At 41.1% G+C, this 18,254-nt stretch overlaps 1 protein-coding gene across 1 annotated transcript; it reads left to right on the top strand.

Annotated features, from left to right (window-relative positions):
- Positions 1-232: 232 nt before the first annotated feature.
- LOC119733938 (C-type mannose receptor 2-like) lies at positions 233-17,914 on the top strand. The gene is made up of 10 exons (XM_038207299.1): positions 233-287; positions 10,967-11,151; positions 12,726-12,829; positions 13,308-13,510; positions 14,238-14,395; positions 14,631-14,737; positions 15,146-15,288; positions 16,257-16,442; positions 17,041-17,340; positions 17,877-17,914. Exons 1-10 carry the CDS (start codon positions 233-235, stop codon positions 17,912-17,914), a joined length of 1,479 nt encoding a protein of 492 aa, XP_038063227.1.
- Positions 17,915-18,254: the final 340 nt, after the last annotated feature.

The following is an 18,254-nucleotide window of genomic DNA, read 5'->3' as shown; positions in this document are numbered from 1 at the left end:
CGTAATCTTATTGGTCAGTCCGCACTGTTTGATCGGTCTATTCGCATTGGCGGGAAAAAAATAGTCCGCCCTGGCGAAGTAGTAAAAACCGCCTGGGCGGAGTAGTGGGCTGGCATAATTCGTTTGGTCGTGTCCAAAATACGCTTCCGTACCTGAGCCTTTGATCTTGAGTCACAAACCGAAGTGGGTGTACATTAGCATTGAAGTAAACATACGTGGTCTGTCTGTGATCATGAAGAGACTGTTGTTCAAGATTCTTCTTTTCTTGCTGTACATTCTTGAAGCAGGTAAGTAGATAACAGTATGCAGGTGTATAGTAGGTGCTGTCCATAAAGTACGCACAAAATACCAACTTTTTAGGACCCCCCCCCTGCACGCATGGCATAGTATACAGGGTGAGTAAAAAAAAAGTGAAACCCAAATGTCGGGACCATTGTTTTAGTGAAGTTCTTCATGTAGCCCTTTCAAAATCTAGGATACAAAAGCCCAATTCTTAGGCTTTCTTTTAGTACAAGAATCATTCAAATCACTCATGTACTTTTCAAGTTACGGAATTTTAAACACAACCACCGTTTTAAAGTTCTGTCCGCGGATCACAAGAAGGTGAGTGTTCTTTCAGCCAAACGACAAATGGATGTGTGTGAATTGTTTTCGTTTTGCTGAAAGAACGCACACCTCTTTTGTGATCCGTGCACAAAACTTGTAAAATTCTGTAACTTGAAAAGTTCATAAGTGATTTGAATGATTCTTGTACTAAAAGAAAGCTTATGAATTGGGCTTTCATATCCTAGATTTTCAAAGTGCTACATGCAGAACTTCACTAGAACAATAGTCCCGACATTTGGTGTGTTTTTTTTACTCACCCTGTATATGCGCAGTGGTTCCACTGCCCCCATTACTTTACAAAGCATTACGAATGCGTTATGCTTGTTGGCTAATTAAACTGGCAGTCTTTTTTTGATGAACGTGTAGTTATTGAACTTACCAAACTAGTTGGCGACATTTAAACCAACAAGAGTGTCGTGGATAGAGGGCAGAGTCTTGATTTTTTTGTGGGAAATTTTGGGGTAAACTTGAAACTATGACGGAGCCGACAAATTGCAACACGAAAATATAGATGGCGATCACCGCGACGCGCCGTGAATGCGCAAAATCGCGTTGATTAATTCGCATTGCATGAACCAAAAAAACCGTATACTAGAAAATCGCCTTGTCTACAGAAAGATACTGTTCAAATTCCAAAAAAAATATTTTGTCAGATTTCAGAGAAGTCAGCTTTAGGTTGCAGAATTTGTTTTGGGAATAATGGAAAAAAAAACTTTTGACAATTAACTACTTTACCAAACTAAGAAGGGCCCATAGTCATGAAATTTTGGTATGCACCGGTACCCGCTAGCTGGCTGGGCGGAGTCGTAAAGTTTGTATTGTTTACATGTCTTAAAAAGTTGTAAATGAAAAAAAGAAAGTTAGAGTGTTAATTGAAAGCATCTTGCGTGAACGTAATCCTTGACATTTTGAGGAAAAGACATCTTTAAAGAGACCATGCACGGGCCCTGTAACTTCATGCCGATAGGCAACCACCGGGGGACTTTTGCATAATAGGCCCAGACTAATACCTTATAGGGAAAGATATCTAGTATCTAGGTAAACGAGGTATCTATGGTTCCAGACCAGTAAATAAACTTCCATAGACCCCAATGGTAAATGCTCCCACTTAAGAAATTCGGGAAAAAATATACTCACAACTCTCCAAGGTGTTCGAGACACACATCAAATTAAAGCTTATTTCATCATCTTTCATTTTCTTTTCAATTTTTGGGGGTCAACTGATGACTTTTAAGAGAAATTTCCATCCGAAGATGATCACCCCTTCAAATAGTCCTGAAGCCCATCGCCATTTTGAAAAACGATGCCCCATTGCAAAATAGAGCGCTTTTAGGTTCCAAATTACACAGAACTGCAAGCTTCCAGTCCTGTGCACGGCTTCCACCCATATTTTTTTTTATAAACCCTCAAGTTCATGGCCCACAATACTCTCAAATACTGAAGATTTTGAGGGCATGCAAATCGTGATTTGGCCGGCGTAGGCAATTTGGGGCCTATTTACTGGTCTGCAACCCTAGATTAAAACCCTAACTCCCTCCCTGGTTTACTAGGAACCATACCCATCCTGGCAAATTCCAACACCATATGGAAAACTGCACACACATATTAAGGGTAAACATTTTCATAACGTAAATGGGCTAGGTCGATTGCTGTTGATCGATGGGGGTAGGAAATACAGGGAACTTGGGGTTATTATGGGTCATTAATTTTCAACCAATTTTACGAGCAATGGGGATTTCCCTAAGGCTCCATGAGTGAGTTGTTTTAATAATATAAGCAGATGTTCATGCCATGGTAGAAATGAGAGTTCAATGGGTTATCGGTAGAAGCGTGAGGCATTTAGATTAGCCTGTATTGTTTTTATATTTATTTATGTATTTTTTAAAATGTATTACTAATTAAACCAAGGATTCCCCAAATATCGTCCTAGGCATTGTAAGCTCGAAAGCTTGAAGAAACCTGTAGAGAGAACTTGAAGTGAATCAGAAGAACTTACCGTTTTAGAGGCTACGTGGGATAACAAAAACCCAGAACAATATTCCGGGCGGAGCCCCAGGGAGCCCAAACAGTTTAAAAACTGGTTTCCAGGACCCTGCTGCTTTCGTTATACATTTTAGGTCTTCCCGGCCAATTTCCAAATTTTGCTGATAGTTTACATTATCAGCTACTAAATTTCGAGTGATTTTGTTTAACACTTCTGATCAGATTGGGGTTTCTTTCTCATTGTTGGGGCATTCAATTTCATTTTTTTCTCACGGTATAGAGTCTGAACCGGGCCAGTACCGGCCCTTATATAAAACAACTCATACCGGCAAGACGGTACAAAGCCTGAATCGGACCAGTGCTTAACCCTAAAAGGGCCGGGTTATTTTGACCATGTCTAAGCCGGGGGGGGGGGGCGGATTCCGTTCCCCTAAGATCTCAGCCATCGAGTGACGAAACATTTTGAAACTCGGTACATGCATAGAACTACTTATCATGAACATACCCAAGAATTTTCATGACTATAGGTCAAAGGGTTTTGGAATTATGGCTATTTAATCATTCATATGCACGAGTGGTAATTCTGCTCTGTATACGTATATGGGAAAGTTCATTTTTCACGGCGCGTAGCGCCGGAAAATTTTTATATTTTTGGTATCAAAAGATGTGCAAGGCTTGAGGCTAAAATATCTGAACAGCGAAAAAAATTCAAGGCTATCGCGGTAAAAGTTTTTTTTTTGGGGGGGGGGGCGGAATCCCCCCCCCTTTTAGGGTTAAAATGGACAGCCCTGGTCCAATTCAGGCTCTGTGCCGTCTTGCCGGTACGGTTTTCTTTAAAAAGGCCGGTACTATCACGGTTCAGCGAAAAGAGGATAAAACATTCAATCTAAATTTAATGAAATTAAAATGAAGAAAACTGGTAAAATTGGTCAGGAAAACCTATATTAAAGAAAGTTAAGTAAAGTTAAACTCATGGGGAAAAATGTATTGTTGAAACAAATAGGTGAACATTAATATGTACAAATACAGGGTGGTGCAAAAAGAAGGAAACCCATTTGTGACAGCAATTTTTACCTACTTGATGAGCATATTTCAAAAAATCAATTTAATTGTATTAATATAGGTTTTCCCGGCTATTTTCAAAGATTTTTTACTCAAATTCACCAACTCTATCATTATTTTTGTCCACGAAAAATTACCCAGGAGTTTTAACAAAACCAATGTAGTCATTTACCATTCAATTATAACGTTTGGTCACCCTCTTAATAGTAGGGGGGCAATGTGCAGATTTGGGTTCCCGTCGAAATTTCATGTTAATTTTTGGCAACCATTATAAATGTAATCTTATGAGTCCTGAGAACAAGAAAATTGATGTTGCCATTTTTTCCATTGACCTTTAGTGACCTTGACCTGAGATCAAAGTTCATGGGTCATTTTCACCTAAAATTTGCCTTTCGGAAGGGTTTGCAAAGATTTTCGAGGCAAGTGAGCAGATATTGTATTTGGTTGAGAGTTTCTCCATAATAATAAATGTTATTATTAATGTATTTATGGGTTTTCCTGAAGAAAACATGGGAAAATGTCACTTTTGCCCGAAAAGGGCTGGGTTGTTTTGACCATCTCACGCAGATTCCGGCCCCCCCCCCCCCCATGACCTCAGCCATCGAGTGACGAAAAATTATGAAACTTGGTACATGCATAGAACAACATAACATGAACAAACCCAAGAAATTTCATGACTAAAGTGAAAAAAGTAGGAGTCAATTTCTCAACATAACAGTTTATTAGAATAAACCCATAGCTCTCAGTGCCTACTGGCAACTGAAATTTACAAAAAAGTGTATTTTTTTCGAGGTTAATTTATTCAGGAACTGTGTGGGAAAGGGAACTGGATAGATTGTAAACACATTGCTGTTCCGGACAAAAGGTATATAGGCCTATTTCAAAATGTTCAAAAACATGTACCGGTATAGTCATTGTTTTTTTCCCCTCAAACTTCCTCATTATTTTTTACAAACAATATTAACAATGCTGTGTTTTGCGAGAGTGATTAGTTTAGTCAAGAACAGCCAATGATTTCACAGGTTTGAAAGTAGGGCCTACTACCAGAAAGCAAGACTTGTCAGACAAAATAAATTTTCTCTCTTGAAGAAAAAAAGGAACACTGAAATCAGGTAAAATTATGGATCCATCATCGTCTCGTTCGAGACTTTCAACAATGGGCGAGAGAAAATAATGCTCAATATAATTTTGCATTAATTTATTGCATTAATTTTACTTGGGATTCATAGGAAATATAGGTAGGCCCTACACACAATTTATTACAAAATTTACTACAATATATTCAGTAACAGAAATGTACGAAGAGATTTAAAGACGAAAATAAAAAAAACTAAAAAAAAACATTGCCGACGATGTCTTTTGATTAACTGTGCTGACTTCTGACAGAAGTACAGGAACGCGGCCCGCAAATATAAAGGTATCAGAACATAAACCTAAACGAAACGAAACGAAAGTACGAAAGGAAACGAAAGGAAACGAAAGGAAACGAAACTACGAATAACAAATTAAAACTAGAGATGTGTTTGTGGACAAACACAAGCTGTTTCGGATATTCAAAATACTCTGTGCACGTGATGAACAATCAGTGACGTCACTAAAAATGTCATCTATAACAGCACATTATACGTACATGTCAAGTTATAACCAAATCGAACATATAGGTCTGTAAATATAGGCCTATAAAGAACAAAATGCCCCTTTAAGGGACGTCACATGACATCTGATGATGACATCACATGAATTTTCATCTATAACCCATCTCGGCATTGGTACGATCACGAATTTCTTCTAGGACCATCCGTGGGTGGTAGTCTAAGTGTGTACCAGGTCTAACGTCGATCGCATAATTTACAAAAGTGCCAAAGTAGAGTGTTTTAAAACGTGTACAAACCCTATGGGGAAAAATGCATCTTTAATGTGATGTAACCCAACACCTGATGACGTCACGATCGCGCATTTCTTCTAGGACCATCTTTGGGTGGTGGTCTAAAAATGTATCAAGACTGAGGTCGATCGGATTTACGAAGGTGCCAAAGTGGAGTGTTTTAAAACGTGTACAAAACATATGGGGAAAAACGCATCTTTAATATGACGTAACCGAACACCTGATGATGCCACGATCACGAATTTCTTCTTGGACCATCTGTGGGTGGTGGTCTAAGTGTGTACCAAGTGTAACGTCGATCGGATTTACGAAAGTGCCGAAATGGAGCATTTTAATACATGTACAAACCCTATGGGGAAAAATGCATCTTTAATGTGACGTAACCTGACACTTGATGACGTCACGATCACGAATTTCGTCTAGAACCATCTGTGGGTGGTGGTCTAAGTATGAATTAAGTTTAAAGTCGATCGGATTTACGAAGATGCCAAACTGGTGTGTTTTAAAACGTGTACAAAACATATGGGGAAAAATGCATCTTTAATGTGACGTAACCTGACACCTGATGACGTCACGATCACAAATTTCTTCTAGGACCATCTGTGGGTGGTGGTCTAAGTATGTACCAAGTCTGAAATGAATCGGATTTTAAAAAGTGGCAAAGTGGATTGGTAGAAGAAACGTGTGTTAAACCTATGGAGAAAAAGTCTGAAAAAGGAGGGGGGGGTAAAAAAAAAAAAAAAAAAAAAAAAAAAGAAAAAAGAAAAAAAAAAATCTTAATGAAAACAAGAGCTGTTTCGGTGTGTTACCGAAACAGCTAAAAATAATAAAGCATGTTTTTTTAATTCAACACCTATCTCCACATTAGACGAATTTCCCGAAACGTGGACGAATCTGAATGCTTTATATTATATTTGCGAATTACACTGGAGACATAATAGGAATTACATTCGAATTCGGAATAAACAATGGAGCCCAACGACGTTCTGGAACGACATTAAAGTATCTTTCCAAGGAATGCTATATTATACAATTGTTGAAGTAACTGGGAAAACCATAATTAAATATTAATTTTAAAACAAAATCCTCATTTTACGAGCATTCTGTTCAAGTAAGCGTAAATACACAATTACATAATTCATTGCATTTTATTCTGTATAATAATGTTTACACGGCATTGTAACATTTTATTGTGTGGAAATGGCAACATTGAATAAATGTTTCTACTACTACTATTAACAGTCTTTTTCCCGCCGTAAAATAGCTCCAAAATAGTGCCGTATAGCTCCAAAATAGTGCAGACTGATCAGGGGAGTATAATTATGGAGCAAACCGAGGTTTTGATCGCATTTCACAAGTGATTTTGATCTCAGGCATACCCCACCAAAAAACTCTCAATTGCACACTTTGTCAGCCAAAACGATTACTCACAGTATTACCGCATCGTCATTGGTGAAACTGTAATTCAGTCATCCTCCAAGTGCAGAAATCTAGGTGTAATCCTCGACTGCCATCTATCCATGAGCGATCAAGTATCAGCAATATGTAAAAAACGCAACTTTCACCTGCTAGTGGGGGGGGCCAATGTACTTCCGTTGGCATGTCATGTTAATTTATGGCAACCATTATAAATGTAATCTTATGAGTCCTGAGAACAAGAAAATTGATGTTGCCATTTTTTCCATTGACCTTTAGTGACCTTGACCTGAGGTCAAAGTTCATGGGTCATTTTCACCTAAAATTTGCCTTTCGGAAGGGTTTGCGAAGATTTTCGAGGCAAGTGAGCACATATTGTATTTGGTTGAGAGTTTCTCCATAATAATAAATGTTATTATTAATGTATTTATGGGTTTTCCTGAAGAAAACATGGGAAAATGTCACTTTTGCCCGAAAAGGGCTGGGTTGTTTTGACCATCTCACGCAGATTCCGCCCCCCCCCCCATGACCTCGGCCATCGAGTGACGAACAATTATGAAACTTGGTACATGCATAGAACAACTTAACATGAACAAACCCAAGAAATTTCATGACTATGGGTCAAAGGGTTTTGGAATTACGGCCAATTAATTATTCATAAGCACATATGGTAATTCAAATGTGTACACTACGTATATGGGGAAATTCAGTTTTGACGGAGGGTAGCGCCGAAAATATTTCGCTGCGCGGCAACCTGTGTTTCGATTTTTATGTTTTTGGTATCAAAAGATGTGCAAGACTCGAGGCTAAAAAGTCAGGACAGCTCAGGCCGCGAAATAAATAACTTTTCAAGAGTATTGCTGAAAAAGTTGAAAGGGGGGGGGGGGAAATCTGCCCCCTTTTAGGGCCAAAATATGACCAACCCTTTAGGGCCTGGCATTTTTAATATGAAATGTTGTAAAGTGTCCTCTGCAGTACCGCATTCACACAGGGTGTTTGTCGGTTGAGGAAAATCCCCACTTCTTCATGGTGCTTTTGGTGCGAGCCACTCCAGAACGGAGGTGATTTGAGCACCTCCAGGTCTTCCATCCTAATGCCACCGCCACAATCCACAAAACAGCCCAAGCCACGCATAATTATCGGCGATTTAATAGCCACAGCAGCATCATTGGCTATCATTCCAGCACAGACGTCGACGCTTTTGAATCGCTGGCCGAAGCAAGTCAACTGAGCCTTATTCACAATCAGGCATGCAACTTTTCCTCGGATCAGCTGATTTCCTCTTTTTTTATTCTCATTTCTGCCATTCAAAATTGAAAATCACTGTACAAAGTCTTCTGAATTTAGGAATTTCCTCTTTTTTGTTGAGTTTACAGTTGCATGCATGCACAATGCGAAACTGTCGAAGTTTTTCCATAGTGGCGGCTGGAGATAAAGTTTCAACCCTGCTCTAGCCCTTGTGAGCTCCAACATCGCCTCACTTAGCAACAAGATGGTCCTTGACCCCATTCCAAAGACCCGACATCGCCCTATTGGAATCAAAGTGACTGCTGCTGTCTCTTTGCAACAATTCCATTCCACCGCTGTTTTAACTTAGTAAGGCCAACTGTGGAGGCTTCACCAATGAGCTCAAACACCATCTAGCTGACATTGATCCAACCCCTGAATACTATGACACCGGTTTGTTGATGTGGTGGTGCAAGAACATCCCTACGGGCTGCCGCACTGATTACATCCCAGGCCTAGCAGCATCCCGTAGTGCTGAACTTTACAGGAAATAGAGACGCATGTATGAAACGACTCTCTTGCTGTCGATACCATCTCATCTGAGGAGGAATTAATAACAGCCATATCAGAACAGCTTCAAAGCTTGTGGCAAACCCCTGTGGTAACCACCAATATGGCCAAGAAGCCAATATGGCCTCCAAGCCTGGAGTATAATATAAAAAAAAGCTCAGCCAAGTGAACAGCATTGTAACATCACCGCCAACAAAATAGCCCACAACAACTGCTATTTAAATGGTAAAGTGCCACGTTCTCCTGATAAGCGACCGAAAGCCAAGCTCCGCCAGAAATACCTCGCCATCGACCTTATTGGCTTCATCAAATCCTTCTCTGCTAATAAACTTGTGACTGGCATAAATAAAGAACAGGAAATCAACCAAACTGGATAACATTTTCACCAAAGAACTGAAACATCTTGGACCAAACGCCTCAAATTGGTTACTCCAGCTCATCAACACCTGCCTCGCCACACAAACAATACCTAAAGTGTGGCAAAAGTCGAAGGTCATCGCCCTCCTAAAACCCGGAAAAGACCCAATGCATGTCAAAACTTATCGTCCCAAAGTCACACATTCAAGTTGCTGGAATATTTCCTCCTCAACCTTCTTGCCTCTTCATTGAGAAACAACTGATACAGGAACAGGCAGGCAGGCTTCCGTCCCGGCAAATCTACAACGGGACAGCTTCTAAACCTCACTCAGTACATTAAGGACTGCTTCCATCAGAAAAAATATATCACCGGCGCTGTCTTTGTTGATCTTACAGCTGCTTTTGACAGTGTTAACCGTTGCTGACTCCTTCAGAAGATCCTGGACATGACAGCAGACCTGACCCTTATCCAGTTTATTGGTGTTCTATTGAAGAACCATCGTTTCTTTGTAGTATTCAAAGGCAGAGTAGAGTACGTCTTCAAAGGAACGGTCCCCCAAGGGAAGACGTTGACCGATGTTCTTGACCAGTCACAGCAGTGCTTCACTGTGAGTCACCTGAAAGCGATCAACCCTGCTATTAAGACCCAAGTGTGTGCCTCCTGGGTTGACCAGACTGGTGGCGTCTCCCCCACTACATGAGATGCCAATCAAGCCTGCAGAAGCCTTACCTGCAGGATCCAATGCAGGATTGAAGACCTGGAGGTGCTTAAATCACCTCCGCTCTGGAGTGGCTCGCACCAAAAGAAGTGGGGATTTTCCTCAACCGACAAACACCCTGTGCGAGTGTGGTACTGCAGAGGACACTTTACAACATTTCATATTTAGATGCCAGGCACTAAAGGGTTGGTCATATTTAGGCCCTAAAAGGGGGGGGGGGGGGGCGGATTTTCCCTCTTTCAACTTTTTCCGCGATACTCTTGAAAACAATTATTTATTTCACGGCCTGAGCTGTCCTGACTTTTTAGCCTCGAGTCTTGCACATCTTTTGATACCAAAAACAAAATTCGAACCACAGGTTGCCGCGCAGCGAAATATTTTCGGCGCTACCCTCCGTCAAAACTGAATTTCCCCATTATACGTAGTGTACACAATTGAATTACCATACGTGCTTATGAATAATTAATTAGCCGTAATTCCAAAACCCTTTAACCCATAGTCATGAAATTTCTTGGGTTTGTTCATGTTAAGTTGTTCTATGCATGTACCAAGTTTCATAATTGTTCGTCACTCGATGGCCGAGGTCATGGGGGGGGGGGGGGCCGGAATCTGCGTGAGATGGTCAAAACAACCCGGCCCTTTTCGGGCAAAAGTGACATTTTCCCATGTTTTCTTCAGGAAAACCCATAAATACATTAATAATAACATTTATTATAACGGAGAAACTCTCAACCAAATACAATGTGTGCTCACTTGCCTGGAAAATCTTCGCAAACCCTTCCGAAAGGCAAATTTTAGGTGAAAATGACCCATGAACTTTGACCTCAGGTCAAGGTCACTAAAGGTCAATGGAAAAAATGGCAACATCAATTTTCTTGTTCTCAGGACTCATAAGATGACATTTATAATGGTTGCCATAAATTAACATGACATGCCAACGGAAGTACATTGGCCCCCCCCACTAGTAGTTGATCTTAAACAAAATGCAATACAGATTCCATATGGTTGATGAAATATGGAACTGTCATACTTGTGGTCTGTTTGTTCATATACATTTGTTTCTTTGTTTGTTTGGTTGTTTGTTTATTTGGATTCCTTCCTCCATACTGAGTACGATTTTCGTTATGATTTGTTCCTCCAGTGGGCAGAGCCGCAACGACCACAGTGCCTCCTGTCTTGTCCTGCGGTCCAGACAGTGTTCCCTACGCAGGAGAATGCCTTTATGTATCCCGTCGTCACTCCATGTGGCTGTATGCCAATCATGTTGGCTGCAATGATCTACAAAACGGCGCTCATCTAGTCACCATAGTCGATCAGGCCATGAATGTGAGAAGCCAAACAGTTTATTCGTCCTATGATTTCAGAAAAGAGAAATTCCTATTTGTACTGCATGGCTTGAACCAAGGGCGGATCCGGGGGGGGGGGGGGGGGGGGTCAAAGGGGGCCATGCCCCCCCCCCCCAAAAAAAAACGAATCCAATTTTTTTTTTTTAGATGACTTCGTAATAACGGCAAGCAATGAGTAAACCACCGTCTTTTCCTCAAAAAACATTGGTTAAAGTGGTCAGAAATTGCCTCAGATCGCACCACTGAGCATCTAGAATCAAAAAATATTCGGGGCCCTTAAGCGGGCCTCGAAACCCACGCCGTAATTTTTTGGACACACTTTTTGCGGACCAAAATTTTTTTGCCCCCCTCCCGAAAAAATTGTGTTCTGGATCCGTCCTTGGCTTGAACAGTGTTGTTTGATTGAAATAATCTGATTGAAATAATTGATGTATTCCGTAGGCTACGGAGGGGGGCGGGGGGGGGGGGGATGTTACCCAGTGCGCCTCCACCAGAACCCACCGCCACCGGTGTTTTTTCTTTAATCCTTGGCATGTCCCTAGTAGGAAAAAAATGTTAACAGTGAACATTTAGGGATGCACTCTCTTAGGCAGGCGGCCACTTATTGGAACAGCCTGTGATTGAGCTCACATGCATTTTCTTAGCACAAGGCTTGGAAGGGGAAGAAATAAAACGCCATAACCTAAACACACCCTTGACTGATCTTAATCAAACTTAGCACCATTAATATTCATGAATAGCTCTTTCTAAAAGTATCTTTGTTTGTCATGGAAACCAACTATAGAGGGCGCTACAGGCTAACAGAATATATATAAACGTTTATTTTGAAAATTATCTGAAAAAGTCTCATCATTTGTCATTACACTTTACTGTTCATCTTGTAAACCACCAAATCCTAAAACAGCACCTAATTTATGATTAGGCCTATCCAACTTAAATTTGAGAGTTAGGTCTTGGCAAATTGAAAATTAAATACCTTTTGAATGAGTTAAACACCGTTCTGCTGAATCAAGGTTCTGGTATCTTAGCCTTATATGGGTTACGTTAGGAGGTGGTAGGTCAATCTTCTAGATACATGGACAGGCTTTACCAATCTTGATAAAGTTGACTTGGTATATGTTCATGAATATATCTTTCAAATATGTCTTGAATCCTCATGGAAACTGTACCGGTCGACTAATGTTTGTTTTTTCTTTCTGTATGATAATTCTACGCGACGTTTCCTCCAAACGGTACGGATCAACTTGAAACTTATTACGAACATCAATGCCATACAAGAATGTCAGAATTTCATAATTCGGGAGCTGCTGTGTTTCGTCTTTTTAAATCCTGAAAAAAAGACGAAACTTGTAAACAGGAACTTATAAAAGTTCCAACGAAGCTTCCTTTTATATAACTTAGATAGATGCTGACGACATGGCTAGCGTACGGCCGGCATGGTGCATTTTTATAAAAAGATAGTGAAATACTGATACTCGGGGATCAAAACACTGCCACCTCGATCTCATATTGTTCCGATTGCACTTCCTGTTTTTTTTTCTACAATTATGTCAGGATTTCATAGTAGATAAAATCACTGAAGACATGTGGATTGGGCTCCATGACACACACCAGGAAGGCAGCTGGAGATGGGTCGATGACACCACCGTCAACTACACGTTAGTAATTTATGGAGATTTACATTCTGCTGTTTGCAGAAGTGGCCAGAGCATTCATGATATGAATGAACTCCTTTTTTGACATTTCCCACTAAAGAGGTATTCTCAATGTTTCAATTTCCAAACTTCACCACAAAAATTGCCAAAAATCACGCAGAAAACTTTCATAGCACCTACTGGCTTCTCCACATGTCAAAGACGGAGTAATGCGGCTTCAATGATACTCACGATTAGTTTTGGGGTTGCAAATTAATCCATGAAATTCAACCACTATAGCACAGGTCTATCATACAGCGATCATTCAATAATGTTTATGGCTGTGATCTAACATATTGTCAAATGTCAAAAAAGGAGTTCTAGCGCCCCAGTTGGTGGGATGGTAACCTGAATAAGCTGTATCGTTCTCCACTGATCATTTGTAACGTAATTATGAAGTAGCTTTCCAGTGTTTTTCTTCAAACGGTGACCCCGTCTACAGGAACTTCAATTCAGGTGGCGGAACGGATCAGCGAGGTGACGCCAGCTCTGGCAGCGCTGACGCTGCCGAAGCCTCGCTAGAAAACACGACAAACTGCGTAGTGTTACGCAAAGCCACCGGCAAATGGAAAGCCGTATCTTGTCATTCGCCCGACGCCGCGTACCGCCCGGGGTACGGGTACGGTGCGATCTGCGCGTTACCCCGTGAGTGTCACCTATAGATCATTAATACAAAACTGGGTGATGCGGTTACAAGTCCGTGATCATGACAAATTGAAGTAAACGCTTCTCTTCTGCACTGCATTCGGCGAGTGATTTTAAAATGTTGACATAAACTGTGGGCCAAATAACATGCGCAAGATGGCGTCACGTCACAGGACAAACTCAAAAGCCATTTTGAGGACAACGCAATTTTAAGGACACAAAAGACGTGAATTGCGGAACTTATACAGACGTTAACATGTTGCTAAAAAAATCAAACATTATACAGCTGTATCATTTCCAATTCTTAGATTGCTAAATTGTTTCAAACTCAAAGAAACTTGTTACTTGTGTCATTTTTAAATGGCGTCGTACTCCACTGTACAGTGCGCCACCAAGAGTTCACGGCACCGATTGTCGCGGTGTCGTGAGAAAAACAGTCGACTTGGTTGCGTGCCAAAACCGTTTGCAGTAAATTAAGAAGGCGCCACTACTTTTGTTGTCACTCACGATAACTTTGTTAATTTCCGTTCAACTCAACATGGATTTGAACTTCATTATTTGAGCTTCATTATTATGTAATGATTATAAAAGCACTTGAAAGACTATGGATTTTGTGACTTTGTGATTATGGTGATGTTTTACGTCAAAGGACATCATTTAAGTAGTAAATAATGTCCCAAAAGATGTTTTATCCCCAATTTGGAATCGGTTTGATATTCCCATTTAGGTGGCGAGCCTTTGTGTCCGGACGGAGGGACCTTCTTCCGTGACCGGTGCTATTGGTACAACAGGAGACCCAAGAACTGGGACGACGCCAGTAGGGAATGTGAGGACCGGTTCGGGAACGGGGTGAAACTCGCCATCGTTCGTGATGCCGAGCTCAATGTAAGGCAACCTTCAATTTGCTTGGTAGGCCTTTATGAACAGGGTGTTTTTCCCCTAGCCCTGGAAATGATAGCTACAGGAAACAATACAGGAGTTATTCAAACTCAGATCCTGCCTGCACATTACATTGTAAGTTAATTAAGATTTCACACCTGACCTTGAGCAATATGATCCTTATATATCGAGGTTCTGAGTTGTAAAAGCTGAACTTTTGTTTCACCAAAAAAAACACCAGGCATTTTTGTCCCGACACGTTCATCCCGCCTTGTGGCTTGGACTGCGTTACAATCACGGCGACGATACATGGCGATGGGTGGATGGACGCCCTCTGGATCACAGTGGGTAGGCATACATAACAGAATAGCCTAATGGACTAGAGATTAACTAAAATGTTTTTGCTCAGAAGAACGCATAATTATGAGCATTGGTGAGAAGATGTTGGATTTTCACAGTCCTCTGCAGCGGAAGTCGTCATCAGCCCGACAGTAAGCAAAATGCAGAGTATTGTCACAAGTTACAACCCCGTTTCAGATTGGCTTGACCTTTTTTTCCCCTTCAAAAGCCACCACAATGTACGCTAGTTTTACATTTACTAAATGAAATGACTTTCATCCTCTATGGATCTCATTATCTGAACATGACATGCCAAAGTTACGGAGGCGTCAAACATGATGGTATCTTTTCCGGTTTACTTGTCATGTTTTACCCTGCGGCTGTTTGCAGCGTACCCTCTTCTTTTTCTACCTAAAGGTACGGGAGATGGAGTGACGGAGAACTCGAAAACATGCAAGACGGTCGAAACTGCGCAGTCCTGAACCACGACGATGTGAACGGCGGAAACTGGTCGCGAAAATCCTGCCGTGGGCGTGTACACTATGTATGTGCCTTGCAGAGTAAGAACGCCCTTTACCATCACCAGGAATCTGTCCCAACCTCGTCCCCAGGGTGTCGAACAGTACGCGCCCATCACTACCTGCTCTCTCACCCTGGCATTGGATCATTTGCATGTGCAAGATTTTTGAACACGTATGCAAATGAGGAACAGTCTGGTGCCTGGATATGCGTTACATTAGCGTTTGTTTTTGTATGCGGTGTCTGGGGTAAAAAACAGAGTCAATTCGTCGCAGCGCGAGCACGGCGTAAGTTACGAAAACACGATTTTTTGAATTAAACAGTTACGATCTTATATCGAGACAACATGCAGTATCACATTTCATATAGATATGAGCAATTTGGAAAGGAAATTAGTATTTTCGAGAAGGCGTGGACGAATGATCGCGAAAACACGTAGGCCTACTGCACGTTGTGAATAATAGCACCAAGTACACGATAAAAATCCATTACTAGCCAATTGCGGTAACGAATCAGGATTCAGGAAGAAAGTTTCCTATCCAGGGCTTACTATTGGAAACTAGGTTGGAAATAAAGTGAGCACTGGGGACGAGGTTGGACATGGCCTGTTTTAAGGCTATACGGCATGACAGATAATACGCCCTCAAAGCTTCTGATTGGCGAATTCGCCGTATCGTTGCACGAAATTGAGGGCGCTATAACGACACTGTTTGGGTAAACATAATCCAAGGTTATTGGCACAAGGTTAACATATTGATATTAATGAAACATTACATTTATAATCTTTTAATTTTTCTAGATTGAACTCAAGTTCCTAAAAAAAAAGTAGATATCTCTGCATAAACTGTTTGTACCCCGAAAGGCATGGACGTTTCGGTACAGCGCCCTCATCGATGCCTGGTCGTGCATTTAAACATATATGAATAGACCTCGTCTAAAACAAAATTATGCAAAAAATAAATTGAAATGAAAAAAATTACCGATGGTTTTATCGGTGGTTTCCCCCTAGCGTGCTACGACGGGCCAGGCGGGCGTTCTGGAGCAGGGAACGGCGACACGGATTCACCAGACGAGGAACCAAACTGCAGGGACTTCGGAGACCAACTGAAATGCTCCTGTGTTTCCAATGCGCTCTGCAGAATGAACGGCAAATGTCGTTGCGAGGCGCTCTTCGACGGCATGAAGTGCGACAAAGGTGGATGAGTCTTTTATATTTCTTGATCCGATCGGAACTAAATGTATTTTTTTGGTTTAGATGGAAGCTTTTAGCAATAGCCACGATACACTCTTGTACATGAATTTGGTGGTAATTGAAGGGCCTTTGTAGCGGCATTTTGCACAATAAGAGGACGCTTCTGACTACATTTTTTTTTAAATTTTACAAAATGCAACCGTCCCTTACTTTCCAACACATGTGACATTCATCCTGAAACTTGTTTTTCGATCTTTAACACAATTAGGGGAAGAGGAGCTATAATTACAACATTTGTGCTGATCATCCTTGAATGGGTGGTTCTTTATTGAACACGATCTCTTATGAGTATAAAAGCTTGTTGATGCTTTCAGATAAGGTCATGCATAGCATGTATTACCACACAGTTTCACATGCTTTTGGGGTACGGGGGATAGCAACCCTTGTGTCCGTCTGTGGTCTAGCCATTTGATCTAGCCATTTACCTTCAGTGGTTTTCAGCCAATTGCAGCTGGCGTCTTCCACAAAAATAGTACACGTACAAACGTATAAAAACGTAATTTCAGCAGTAAAATCGGTGGATTTTTTTCCCATTATACAGACGAGTTGACGGTAATGATCCACGCACCCAGACGCGTGGAACGCGGGGCCAGCGTCACCATGCGCTGTCAGGTCAACCTGCCTTCCACCGACGTCACGGTATTATGGCGGAAGGTCAGCGGTACGGAGATGCTCCCGGAGGGCAGGACCCGCTTGCAAGACCAACCTGAGGTAGGAGACTACGACCTCATCATTGAGAACCTACAGGAGAACGACACGGGGTCCTACGTGTGCGCTGCTACCACCGTGATCGGGCAGATCGGCGAATCGGAGATGGATAGCACCTATCTCCACGTAGCAGGCAAGTGGACAGATTACCATTTCTTTCAGTGTTGTAGTCGCGTCTATCACAAGTTCTCACAAATCCCCACATTCACTCACAAGTCCATCACAAGTAACTTGTTACTGTTAAGAACTTTATTGGCAACTTCGAAGTGCCAAGCTATTCAAATGAATTGTAACAAAGGCATTCCTTTGTTATCGTTCACAGCCAGTTACATTGACTGGACTTGTGGTGCACTTGTGCTGGACTTTTACGTTGCAATTTTTAGTTCTTATAACAGTTGCTATTACGTTGCAATTTTTAGTTCTTATAACAGTTGCTATTCTTCAAATTAGAATACAATATCAAAATACCGAAATTTTTGATATTTAGGAATCATATCGAAAATACCAGAAATATATCAAAATAAATCTGCTGTTTGTGCTTTTACTTTGTGTTTAACGCTTGCTGTATAATGAAATAAAACTCGGCGTCACTTTGTGCTTGTGACTCAATATATAAAATTGCGAAATGCCAAGCGGCGTCACTTTGTGCTCTACGTTCGCTGGAATTAGCGATCTCCCACACTGTAACACCTGAAAAGAAAGTTTGAGCGATATGCTCCAGAGAAAACCTTGGGAAATTGGAAGTAAAATATTTTATTTTATTTTATTTTTTAATCAAAGTGTCATCTTTTACATGGGATAATCGATATTATCGAATAATCTCGATATTGGATTTCCGATATATTGTTATTGAAAATTCTGATATCGACGATGCCTAACCTTACAACCCTGTCATATATTAATTTACAAACACGAAAAGCTTCATGCTTTTAGAGGGTCACATCAAACTTGTAGCTCCGTTGTTGAATTTGATGCAATGTTTTCCTGAATGTTCATTGAAATAAACAACCCATCAACTGAATTTGATGGCCAAACATCTACAAGAAA

The sequence above is a fragment of the Patiria miniata genome, unplaced genomic scaffold, assembly GCF_015706575.1.
Source record: "Patiria miniata isolate m_02_andy unplaced genomic scaffold, ASM1570657v1 HiC_scaffold_26, whole genome shotgun sequence".
Taxonomy (NCBI): Eukaryota; Metazoa; Echinodermata; class Asteroidea; order Valvatida; family Asterinidae; genus Patiria; species Patiria miniata.
This window is presented reverse-complemented; position numbering and strand designations above follow the sequence as displayed.

Excerpts from the sequence above, each read along its gene's own strand:
- LOC119733938 (XM_038207299.1), top strand. The coding sequence starts at position 233 with ATGAAGAGACTGTTGTTCAAGATTCTTCTTTTCTTGCTGTACATTCTT. Across the intron at positions 288-10,966 it reads GCTGTACATTCTTGAAGCAG|TGGGCAGAGCCGCAACGACC; the intron begins GTAAGTAGATAA and ends TTGTTCCTCCAG. Across the intron at positions 14,738-15,145 it reads CGCCCTCTGGATCACAGTGG|GTACGGGAGATGGAGTGACG; the intron begins GTAGGCATACAT and ends TTCTACCTAAAG.